The 13,014-nt window shown below is 41.9% G+C and overlaps 1 protein-coding gene across 1 annotated transcript in view; it reads right to left on the reverse strand.

Moving 5' to 3' along the window:
* Positions 1-13,014, reverse strand: part of cntn5 (contactin 5) — a gene marked incomplete at its 3' end in the record, with an annotated part of 120,041 nt that overhangs the window by 48,044 nt on the left and 58,983 nt on the right. Inside the window, exon 7 of the mRNA XM_083886402.1 lies at positions 8,200-8,302. Coding sequence (XP_083742528.1) covers positions 8,200-8,302 — 103 coding nt within the window. The remainder of the gene's footprint in view (positions 1-8,199; positions 8,303-13,014) is intronic.

Here is a 13,014-nt window from a genome sequence, read left to right on the forward strand (position 1 = left end):
ACAAGACGTTTTAATAAGTATTTTTTTTATATTTTGTCAAAGAACACTTTAGATATTTCCTTTTTTATTTTTTTGAACACAAGCAACACATGGAATAACAGTCGGCAGCTTCACACTAATGTCAGTTATTGGAGGCTCACATTCCTGCACATGGATTTTGGGAAGTTGTGATTATGATGCACAGCTGTGTAGCCAAGCTAGCAGGGTCCTGTTTTCACCCCTTTGTTTGTGTGTGTGTGTACTAGAGCTGTTAATTTATCCCATTCAAATTCCATTCCTTAAAGCGGACCTAGACCGGAAGTTCCAATTAACGCTGTTTTTTAGTGAGTATCTGCGTCCTTACCTTGTTTAAGAAGCCCTGAAGGTTCTAAACAAACATTTTAGCCACCGCTGAGAACGCTGTGTTTTATTGTAATCTCGTGCTCAGCGAGATCTCTGAAAAAACCCGTTACGGTTACGTAAACACCGGTTCTCCGGAGCAGCAGATCGTCCCGGTCGTCCGGTTGCGTACATTGAACCGCAGAAGAAGAATAACGTCCGTTGTGGAGGTGTTTCACGAGCGACAGTGTCTTCTGACTCTGGGTCTGACTCCGGGTCAAAGGTCGTCAAAGGGACTGCGGCGGGGAGTCGTGAAGAAGCTATTTTTAAACACTGTTAAAACAATGTTTTGATAATAAATAGCAGTGCATCCACCGTTCCTGAGGGGGGAGCTGCGCTTCTGAGAGCAGGTGTGCTGAATATACTGGCCAATCACAAGACTCTGTCTTCTGGGTGAGAGAGTTGAGTCTCAAATCTCGCGGCTGGGGAACACCGTCAGAAAAGAGGATTTCTATTTGCTCGTTTGCAGCAACTAGGAGGTTTTTGACCATAAAAACAAGTTAATGTATGTAAGTAGACCTCCATAACTAACATATATGTGCAACAGGACCACTCTAGGTCCACTTTGATATTTTTTAATATTCAAATTATTTTCAAATTTCGAATAAAAATGTGACTACATTTTAACTTAACATGTGGTTGTTATACGTTCTGTCCACCAGGTGGCCTGCAGGTGCCTCTCGACGGCGTACATACAATTAGCCGCGTTGTACGTGCTGATGGAGAACTGAGTTTCAGTCATTTTAAGAATTCAATCTACGTCTAGGAAACGTGCGGTGACTGTCGCGCGGCTAGGAACCGCGTACCACGGCTCAAGCTCTTGTACGAAGTCTTTAAAACCGGACCCCTGCGAGATGTTAATCGGTCTAATGTTTAGCGAACCAGTTTAGCGTAATAGCATTCTGACGAGCAGCCACGAAAATGTACGAAATCCTTGCCTGCGCGGACTTAAACTACGCTAGTTTGGCAGGTGTTGGCGGATTACGATATTATTTGATAAATTTTTCAGTTAGCCAAAAACTTTCCACACAGACACTTTTTAGACGGAGTCAGGAGTGGTGATCGTCGTGGGTGTTACCGCCTGCCATTTCCGACTGAACTTGAGATTGTTGCGATTCAGAAAACTTTCGGAAAAGAGGGCGGGGCTTGAGTAGCCACATTTTAACACGTATATATATGTATATACGATGGCTAGAGGATTTACGTGTCCAGTAAATACATTTCTATATATGACGGCAATGTGCCGGCTAGTGTCGACAAATGATGGCTTGTCCAAATGCTAACTGCTGTTAGCTGCCGGAGCCTCAGTGACGCTGACGTAGTTTCCTGTGTCTCATTTGCATATTTAAAGAGACAGGCACTAAAAAAAGCGAGCGTTCTGAACAGGGCTGTATTTTGACCAAAGCATGTCACAGACATGTTCATTAGGATACCAGGGAACTAGGTTAACTTGAAGAAATAGGGTATAATAATATGTCTACTTTAATATATTATAATATTACTGACTTTTACTATGAAATTACATGAGAAATGACTGGATTTTGGAGCTGATTTAGCCAAAAAAAGGTCAAGGTCAAAATTAATCACATTTTACAAGATTTAGAGTACATGCAGGATTTTTTTCCTTAAAAAAACAATGTACGGATTGATCCAAGAATCATTCCTCTCTGTCAGTCAGTCACGAGAAGACAATGGGTTACGTCTCTTTCTGGGTGGAAACATTTTGGCCGGCACGTTTATCTACTGCAGCCAACAGAAGCTGGTGGGCAGGACAATCAGGTTAGAGCCTGGGCAGGTAGAGGAGATAAGCTCCTGCACTGCCAGACACCAGGCACCTACAGTAAGAAGATGTGTGTGTGTGCGTGTGTGTGTGTGCGTGCGCATGCTCAGAACCCGAAGCCATAAAATTATACGGCGTTGTAATGTCGCCATTCGTTCACTTACACAGTCAATAAAATGATCAGGCTGACCAAGCAAATGCACAATTTTGCTCCATTGTCCCCAATTTGCATTTTTCCTTAGCAGTGATATATGCCGTGTACGTCCTGGCGCCCGATATAACGCAGCCGAGAGAGAGCCCACATGTCCTCGGAGGACGGCTCAGGGACACCAGACTCAAAAGAATCGCAGTAATACGGATGCCAATCACTACAATTAGCCTGAGTCGGTGTAAAGTAATTATAACATGTTATTATTACAGTATAAAAAGCTAGAACTTCTTGATTGGAGGATGCATGCTTTTCTTAATTGACAGTTGTTTATTTGGGATTTAATAGCAGATTAATTTGCGTTGAAATTTGTTTGATTTTTACGTATTATTTCCACAGCAATTAGTCAAAGGACGAACTCAGCATCTGCAGAGACAAGCTTCATATTGTAATCGTGTTGATAACTCAACAATGAAAATGTTGTTGTTGTTGTGGTGGTTGCCCCGGGGGCAGAAATCTGCAGCCTGAAGTGAAAGCAAATATCTGTGGACAAGAGCGGGACCGTTTGTTAGTACTTGGCATTTTCATTTGACTGCTATGCGTGTGTGTGTGTGTGTGTGTGCGGTGGAAGGAAACATAAACACCCGCTAATGAAACGCAGAGATTTACTCACTACTCATGTGAACATGACAGGCAGTTTGATATGAAGCACTTTCTTACAAGTTAATAATGGATTTTCCTTTTCTTTTCTCCTGCTCCTCCTCCTTTTTTCCTGGTGACCTTTGGTCTAACTTAGTGAATCTATACATAGACCTGGAGGAGGCTGGAACATTGGGGTGAACCGGGGGTTTGAGACTATGGTAGAATTCCTCTTTGGAGGCTGAATAATGAGCAATAATGAGTAAACATGACGTATATATATATATATATATACGTTCAGTGTTCGTACAAAGTACTGTATACTATACATTGATATCTGAGTGGACTGTAAACCAGTTGTACTGTACAATGTTTGAACATAATTCTAATTAAAAGTCAGATTTGCTCGATTTAATAGGAAATTTTTATAAATTTTACTGCCGCAGAAAAAAGTATATCTGCTTCTGCTTGTGTTTTTGTTTGCGTTTGTGAATCTGAAGCTCGTTTCTCCTCCTGCATGTGATTTGGGTCAGTGCATTTGACCCCTGTCAGCCACCGTACCCAGGTTAGCTCAATTGATTGCATGTTAATTAGCATTCAATACATATCCTTATGTGGACTATTTCTATCATAAAATAGTAACATGACATCAACATATGCTGAAAAATGTGATAATTAAGATCAATAAATGATCCGACCATTTAACTTCCTGTGCTTTTAATTTATCGTTCCTTTTTGTAAATGACACAAACACACAGATTCATCCACTTTGTCTCTCAAAGACATTAATCATGTCGATATGAAAAAACGCGAGCCGCTCTCTTTGGCTGCCGACGGCGTGGTCCGGCGCTACTTAATAAGGAAACTTCAAGAGTTTCAAGGGTTTGATTCCCTCTGGGGTCACTGGAAGTAAAAGTATATTCACTATACTCCCGAGGCAATTTGGATGAAAGCCTGCACAGGAAGCCATTTTTTTTTTTTTTTTTTTTTTACAATTTAAGTGGAAGTGAGTGGGAGTGTAACCAATCAAACACACAGGGCTTTTTTGAACCTCGGTGAACTTCATTCTCACATATTCTTTTGCAGTGAACGCAGCGAGAGCTGCAGCTACAGCGGCAGCCAGACTTTTCCACAGCTGCTTACAAAACCAGACCAGGGCTTCAATTTAATTTGTTTTGTTTCCAAAAATACCATAATGAATTAATTCAGGTTAATTATCCTGATAATCCTCCTTCAGGGGGGGGAAAAAAAACACAGGGTGAATAATAACTGGTTTGCATCGACTGGCAATAAAGGAGAACCGTTATTAACGTGCTCAGTGTCCACAGCAAAGCTATGGTTTAGTGCAATGTGATTCTTTATCACTCATTTTGGTAAATTTGTTATCCTTTCTCTCACTTTTGTTCATCAAAAGTGTTGCGAAATGAATAGAAAATAAAGTCGAGACATTGACAAGATTAGGAATAATGATTTTTATTCCAAATAATAATTTTGCCCTTTTCCTCAAAGAACCAGCAAAACTTTTTATCTGTGCTAACATCATTGCTAGCTCTGGGCACGTCCATGACGACTGACGGGGAAAAGACGTGCGTGACGTCATGTTAACGTGACTCACGATTGTTAAAACGAGTCTCTAAAGTAATGCAAAACTTTAAAAGCAGAGGCACACATACGCAGTACACAGGTTATTTGTAGCGCTGCTCTTTTCGTTTAATAAACAGATCGCTCCAGTTCGACTGTAGGCACGCTAACCGGCGCTAAAGGAGCTAATGTAGCTAACGTTGCTAAATGGTCGCTGGACTCAGGTGCCGCGGCACGTAAACATGCCATCACGCGCGTCTTTTTCCACTCAGTCGTCATGGAAACGCGTCACGCGCTAATGTGCGTTAGCGGCGCTACAGGAGCTTACGCACCAAAGGAGCTAACGCACTCCGTCGCCGCGGCACGTAAACATGACATCACGCACATCTTTTTCTGCTCAGTTATCATGAAAACGTGTCATGCATTAACGTACGATAACGCGAGTTAGCCTGCGCTAACGGCGCTTAAGGAGCTAACTGCTAAACAGTAAATGGTGCCTGGACCCGAGTGCCGCGGCACATAAACATGATGTCACGCGCATATTTTTCCGGTCAATTTAACGTGCGTTAACGTGCCCAGCACTAATAGCTGCACAAGGGTTTTCAAGGGTTTTCTAATCATCCAATAGCCTTCTAACGCGATTAGCAAAGAAAATGTACCATTAGAACACTGGAAATGGGCCTCAATACACCTCCAAAAAACAAAAACACAAAAAAAACGTTTTTGTGTCAGTGAGCGGTGACACATTTGGTTTACTGTGTTCAATTAGTTGCATTTTGGACAGTTGCAGAAAAACACTAAAACACACATTTACGTTTGTACTCGCTGTGCTATTTCCAGCGTGAGATTTTTTTCCCTGTGGGACCCGAGAGAGGTTTGATTTGCATCGACTCCCACAGGTCGTTGGGGCGGGAATTACGCAGTGGGGGCTCGCACCCTGAGAAGATTAAAAAGGTGCTTTGTTCTTACAGACAGCTCTGATGTAGTGTAGGGAAAATGTCAGATTAACCTTGTTGAGGCCCAGACAATAATTTGTTTGAAGATGAGGCTTGTTCACATAAAAGATACGGAAAAGCCCTTTAGCAGAAAAGTGCTAATGACGCCCCCTTTCCAGCCCATTTATGTGTTTTATAAACATGAAGAAACTTGAAATATCATTATAGACAACAGTCATTCTATGGAGAATTTATTTTTTCACAAAAAAATAATGCGTAATTAATAATAATTCTCACAGGGCTTTTACTAAAAATATCATTACAGCCAGAAACTCATTAAACGCTCAGGAAGACTGTGCTTTTATGGGTCTCCCATCCATTTTCAAAGTGTCATTGTTCTCTTCGCCCTTGACTGTGGCCTACAAAGCAGCCACATCACGAATCAAGGATCTGTGGCACTCGTCTGCGCCATCATGCATAGTGATCAACAGGAGAACAAAAACCTATTTTAACTTCATTTTCAGGAGGGCTATATAAAGACTGGCGTTTCTTAATGGCGGCGCGACAATAAATCATTCATCTCTGTGTGACGAGGGGTAAGTCACCGCCTGACTGAAAGCCATCAGGGCGCAGATTACTTCACGGAGGGAAAGAAGCAACGCTTCTCATCATTCATTTCCCCAAAAAACTTCTGCTGACTGATCTTCATACGAAAACTAAAAGGCTGAGATATTATGAATAATAATATCACAGCCTTTTAGTTTTCGTGCCTGGAACGTCGGCGCGTTTACGCCGTCAACGTCATGTTTACGCACCGCGGCAACCGGAACAGTTAGCTCCGTTAGCTCCTTTAGCGCCGTTAGCGCACATTAACACTCGTTAATGTATGACCCGTTTCCATGACGACTGACCGGAAAAAGATGCGTGTGACGTCATGTTTACGTGCCGCGGCATCAAAGTGCGTTAGCTCCTTTAGCGCTGTTAATGCACGTTAATGCATGACACGTGTCCATGACGACTGACTGTAAAAAAGATGCGCGTGACATCATGTTTACGCACCGCTCGGCAACTGGAGTCCAGGCACCATTGAACAGCTAGCTCCGTTAGCGCACATTTAACGTACGTCAACCCATGACCCGTTTCCATGACGACTGACCGGAAAAAGATGCGCGTGACGTCATGTTTACGTGCGGTGGCATCAAAGTGCGTTAGCTCCTTTAGCGCTGTTAATGCACGTTAATGCATGACACGTGTCCATGACGACTGACTGTAAAAAAGACGCGCGTGACATCATGTTTACGCGCCGCGCGGCAACTGGAGTCCAGGCACCGTTGAACAGCTAGCTCTATTAGCTCCTTTAGCGCACATTTAATGCACGTCAACCCGTGACCCGTTTCCATGACGACTGACCGGAAAAAGATGCGCGTGACGTCATGTTTACGTGCCGTGGCACGCGAGTCCAGGCACTGTTTACCAGTTAGCTCCGTTAGCTCCTTTAGCACCGTTAGTGCACGTTAGCGCATGACGCGTTTCCATGACGACTGACCGGAAAAAGATGCGCGTGACGTCCTGTTTACGTACCAAGGCAACCGGAGTCCAGGCACCGTTTCCCAGTTAGCTCCATTAGCTGCATTAGCCCCTTTAGCGCCATTAGCGCGCCCACAGTCGAACTGTGAGTGGTCTATTAAAGGAAACGAGCAGCGCTACAAATAACCAGCGTACCTGTGCACTGCGTATGTGTGCCTCTGTTTTTAAAGTTTAGCGTTACTTTGGAGACTAATTTTTACAATCAAACATGACGTCACGCGCGTCATTCGTTAACGTTGACACCGTTAGCGGCGTATAACGTGTTAACGTGCCCAGCAGTAATTATTATCATAATAATAATGCAGTGTCTTTATATTTGGGGAATGACTCACCATAATGTGGATAATTAATTGAAATGAAAGCAAACAATTATGAGGTCCTTAGTCCCCTGTAGATTAGAGACTGTTTGCACTTAAGATAGGAATCGGCCGATGAATAATTCATGCTGAATAATTACAAACAAAATGGAGTAGTGATGATAAAACACTATGCGTGCAATATTAATACATTATTAATTGTATTTTTTAAACACTACAACTTTTTTTTTCGGGATCATAGAACGGATTAAAAAAAAAAGATGATTGGTTGGTGTCTTTATTTTTTAGGCTGTTTGCATCCAAAAACCATGAAGCCAGCAAAGCTAACATTAGTAACCGGGGTAAGTGCTTTGGATTTCAGTCTCTGTGGAGAAACATGTTTTCCCTCCTGGCAGACGACTATTAGCAAAACTCATTTTTTCCGTAGCCATAACCTTGGCTTTTTCTACATTCATAACAGACTCAGAAAGGCACCCAGGAAACACACTTACATTAAGGGCTCTCAATTATGACAACACACCAGCCCCCCCCCGGGGGATGAATTCCCCATTCAAGCCTCGTTCCCTCATGCTCTAAACGTGTCATCCGCGATGCCTACACTCCTCGACACTCACTTAACATCCCGCCTGAAGACAAGATATGTCTGCTTTCCCCGCTCAGGTAATGGCATAATCTAATTTTCAACGCGAGACAAAAACACAAGGGGGTATTATCCTGACAGTGACAGTGCAGCGATACGCTTCGCTTTACTGTTCCTGGCGATTAATATACTGCTGTACCGGAGTACTACTATCTACCTATATTTGTGCAGCGCGTGCGACACGGTTTACTTACTTCCCCAGAGCGAAGCACTCCAGCCTGACAGTGACTCCTTTGGCAGCCAGGACAGATGTGGGGAAATGCACTTCAATTTTGGGCTCATATTCGCCCATGACACCTGGGAAAAAAGGGTTGAGAAAGAGAGGGATTGCAGATGTTAGACGCACGCAGATTGAAAACAGCCACTTACTCCTTCCATTTCCCATTATCCGGCATTTTTCCCCTCCGCTACACAGGGACTCGGCGGTAAGGTGGTTTTAAAAATAGCAAAAGACGTCCACGTTCCGCTGCCTTGTATGTTGTTTTAGTAGCAACGCGGTTACGCGACGCAGCAAATGTGAATTTCATGATGTTGCGAGTATGCAGTTGGATAATAACAATAATTTCGATCCGCAACCAAAAAACAGATCATCTAGGTGAGTTCGAAATGACTTAACCCTTTAACGCGTCTTTAAAAAAATCACGTTAACACACCCAGAGCACCAAATGGTGCGCATGAAAGTACACAGCTATAAAAATAGTATACATCTGTATTTTTGCCTTTTTTTTTTTTTTAAGGTTTTAGACCAACATCTCCTCTTTCCATCCATATCAAATATTAATATATATTTTTTATTTTAAACCCTCAAATTGCCAGGTTTATTCATGATGCACCTTGATTTTATGATCTAAAAAACACAAAAAATGAATTATTTTCAATATACTTCATGGAAACTGGATTTTTTTGGTTTGGATTATTGCAGCCTGGTATATGTGAAAGATTAGCATTAACATTTTTTTTTTGCATTAATATTTTTTTTGTAATGTCAGATGGCCTAAAATACAGTCACAGTTAAGAAAATAACATCATACATAGCTATAGATGTATATATTAGCGCTGGGCACGCTAACATGTTAACGGTTGTTAACGGCGTCAATGTTAACGCACGTTAACGCATGACGCGTTTCCATGACGACTGAGGGAAAAAACACACACGTTAACGTCATGTTTACGTGCCGCAGGCACCGGAGTCCAGGCACCGTTTACCATTTAGCTCTTTTAGCTACGTTAGCTCCTTTTAGCGACTTTATCTGCGCCTACAGTGGAACTGGAGCGGTCTGTTTATTAAAACGAAAAGAGCAGCGCTACAAATAACCAGCGTACCTGTGTTACTGCGTACGTGTGCCTCTGTTTTTAAAGTTAAGCGTTTACTTTAGAGACTCATTTTAATAATCGGGAGTCACGTAAACATGGAATCGTGTCATGCTTAAGGTGCGTTAGCGTTAACCGCCGTTAACGTGCCCAGCATATATAGTTATAAATAAAACATAAAATAAGCTTCTTTTTTTTTCAAGCAATAGCATATATGACTGTAGACATTAACCCTTTAACACCTAAGCCTCAAAATGATTGTAAATGACTGGACCTTATTTAGCTTATTTTAACCATAAAAGGGCCAGAAAATGTCCTTGGTTTTTTGCCCATTTTTCCAGGATAACTTTCAACGTCTGGCCGTTATTTACTGCAACTTTACTACAATTTACTGCCATGTTAAAAAAGTGTAAAAACTATTTAAAATGAAGAAAAACTAAATGTTTTATTTAGAAAAAACAACAACATTGTAGTTGATTTTGACAGACAGATTTTGCACGTTAAATTTGAAATGTGAACAGTCTAAAACATCTTTAAAATGACATGTCCAAAAAATGGAAAATATGTCGAGGAGTATTTCCAAATCTCCTTTAACCAGGTTCCTGCAAAACCGTCGCATAATTACGGTCATGCTTGCGATACGCTCATTCTTAAAGGGTTAAAATATCAAAAAGTAATTAATGATTACATGGAGGGAAAATTAGGTACGACTTGGGCATAGTATTAGCCCAGTGCATTATCCCTGCGATGCTTGTTATTTCTCATGTCGTCAAAGGCAGCTTTGGAAATGCACATGAACATCAGGTAAATTGATATTTCTGCATCCGTTTATTGCATTATTGCCATCTATGTATGCAGAGCCAATGTTAGAAAAGCTCAAAAGCCACAGATAACGTGACAAACTAACAAAAAAAAACCTGTTAATTGTCCTCAAGAATTAGTCGTCCACGTGCCACTGACTCCTCCACTCTCACAGCCAGAGGATGTGTTTTCTCTGTTTAGTCATCTGTGCGTTAAAGGCGGCCATTTATATCCATTTGCTCTCGCGGTATGTCAGGTGACATTGAGCAAATTCGAAGTAACAAAGGAAAAGCACCTTCAACTGGGATCTCATTACGATTATCTGTCTTATTAAGCAGGAAGCTTGTGATCATGAATATTGCATGAGCCCCTCGTTCTCTTTACCGTACTTTAACGTCGAACGCACACAGACGCTCGAGCGCTCTGACGGACACACAACTAACCCCCCGGCACCTGCTTCAGTTCACAAGAAGGAGGAAAAAAAAAAAAATTGACACCATGTGGCGCACTCCTTCACATGCACTGTAATGTACATAATCAGCAAGACAAATGACTGGCATGACATTTTGAGAAAACCATAATTATACCTCCCACATGTGCACCGACACCTTTTTGTGTCATAAAAATGGTCACAGCAGGTAGAAAAAAAAAAGAGGAGTTTTATATTTTGTTCCAAAGAACTTTTTCAATTTCAGTCTCATTCACAACATTTATGACTTCAGAGCAGCCGAAACCATCACGTGTAAAGAATTCTCAATAATTCATATTCGCATGCAAGATCACGGTCAGCGTCGTATTCGGTCTGAGTCTGAGTGGCATCGTGCACAGGCTTGTTGTAAAACACTGCTGACCTTCACTTATAATGTTGGATTTTAAGCTAACAATAGCATAGAAAGATATATCTACCTCAATACCACTGTGTATTATGAACATAGTGAGAATAAAGGCATCTTATCTTAAGTGTTACAATCACTAATGGCTCTTTTCCACTATGAAATACACCAGACTCCACTGTTAAATATTGAGATTTTAGACATTTCCCTGGTAATTGTTGGCGATTAACCCCTGTTTTTAGGATTGCTAAGTCTTTTTTAAAGGTCCCATATTATGCAAAATCAACTTTTTAATCATTTAAATCCTTATATTTGGGACTCTAACAGTCGGCAAATTGTGAAAAAAGACTCAATCATGTTTTTGTGGTCCCCCTTTAGTCTAACTATAGGAGATAAAACACGCTATGTTGACTTCCGCGCTCACTGGGACGTCACAATGCGCTAAATTCCTGGAATTGTTGTCTCCGAAAACCGGAAGTCCTTGAAAAGATCTATTCTTGGCTCCACAGTGCAGCACAGAGTTCTACACAAACAGTTCCAGCCTCAGAGGATTTATCTGTCCAGTGGATACATGTTATATATGACGGCAATGTGCCTGCTAGAGCCTGCAAATGATCACTTTTCCAAATGCTAAGTGCTGTTAGCTCCCAGTAGCCACTGTGGCTGATGTCATTTCCTGTCCCTTAAGTTTCTGTTTACTTATTTTTTAAGGTGGACCTAAAGAGATACTAAACAGTGCGTTGTGAAAAGGGCTTCGGCAGGGTGTTTGGCATTGTTCGGCTTGATTCTTGTGTCTCGGACGTCTCTACGTGGTACCAGGTACTATGCTAGTGGAACGTCAACTTAACCGTGCCATGTGCCGAGGCGAGGCGAAGTGGCCGTAATAGATTGTTAGATTATGGAGAACCTTGGAACTTGGGAAATTGGAATAACTGTGCAGGTTCGGTCTACGGTCTGCATATCTTGACATAAAAAAGGAAAAGCCAATATTTTGCTTGACTTTTGTGAACCTTGCACTTTGGCCGACCCCAAAATGTAAACAGTTGATCGAGGAGTGAAGATGTGTGCCACTATATAATGGGATTCTCTCGGCGAAAACAATTTGGAAGGTCAAAATGACCTTGTTCTTTAACCACCGATATCGACACAATTCAACCCTAATCCCGCTTCTCCCCCCCTTGAGCGTGCGACATAGACATCAGGTTAGCAACCGTGACAGGTCTGGGAATACTAAGTGGCCAAGTATATGGAATGTACAAGATACTGCAAACTGGCCTTTGGTTGTGGGTTAGCGACACAACTTGCAAACCTACATTTTTGCCTTTTTTTGACGATAACATTAGTTTTCAGAAATACTATTTCTTAGCTCTCCATTGCTCCGGAGAAAATCTGTTGTTTGAAGGGCAAGTTAGCCCTCAACACTTCACATTTCTCTACCCTTCTGCCTCAACAAGTATATCACTCCACCCCGCGCCACATTTGACCTGCAAAACCAAAGCCCTAAAGCTAAGTGGTCAGGGTGCAACGGGAGCCCAAGAGAATGTGTGCGCCTTTCTCTGACTGGACTCCTGCACCGTGTTTCTTGAGATATCGCATTCACAAGAATGGAGTGAACCAAGCACAAACACTATTATAGCCTGCAGCTAAGGCTGTTTGTTTTTTTTTGGCACAGAGCCATTTAAGCACAGATATACATGTATATAGCTCGGTGTAAGCTATAACAAAGGTATAAAACAATAAACTAGGATTCATTTTGTATTCAAAAATGTAAACATTTCAATTTGCCTTTTTTAAAACAAAGGGAAATAATCTTATCCACACACACACACACACGCCGTCTCCATCTAGGTCAAATTCCTGGACAGCTGGACGTGTCTCGGCCGGCTAATGGTAATTGGATTGTCACACCCTCGTGGAGCACTCTGTGACAAAGCTGCCCTCAAGGCGCCGCTCCTCCGTCTATTCCGTATCAGCAAGTGCCGCCTTGTTTTATACAAAGAACATGATTAACAGTCCCCCAAAAAACATGTTGTAATATAGCAGACAATCTTTGGTCCCGGTTAA

Source organism: Microchirus variegatus (assembly GCF_963457635.1).
Source record: "Microchirus variegatus genome assembly, chromosome: 3".
Classification (NCBI taxonomy): Eukaryota; Metazoa; Chordata; class Actinopteri; order Pleuronectiformes; family Soleidae; genus Microchirus; species Microchirus variegatus.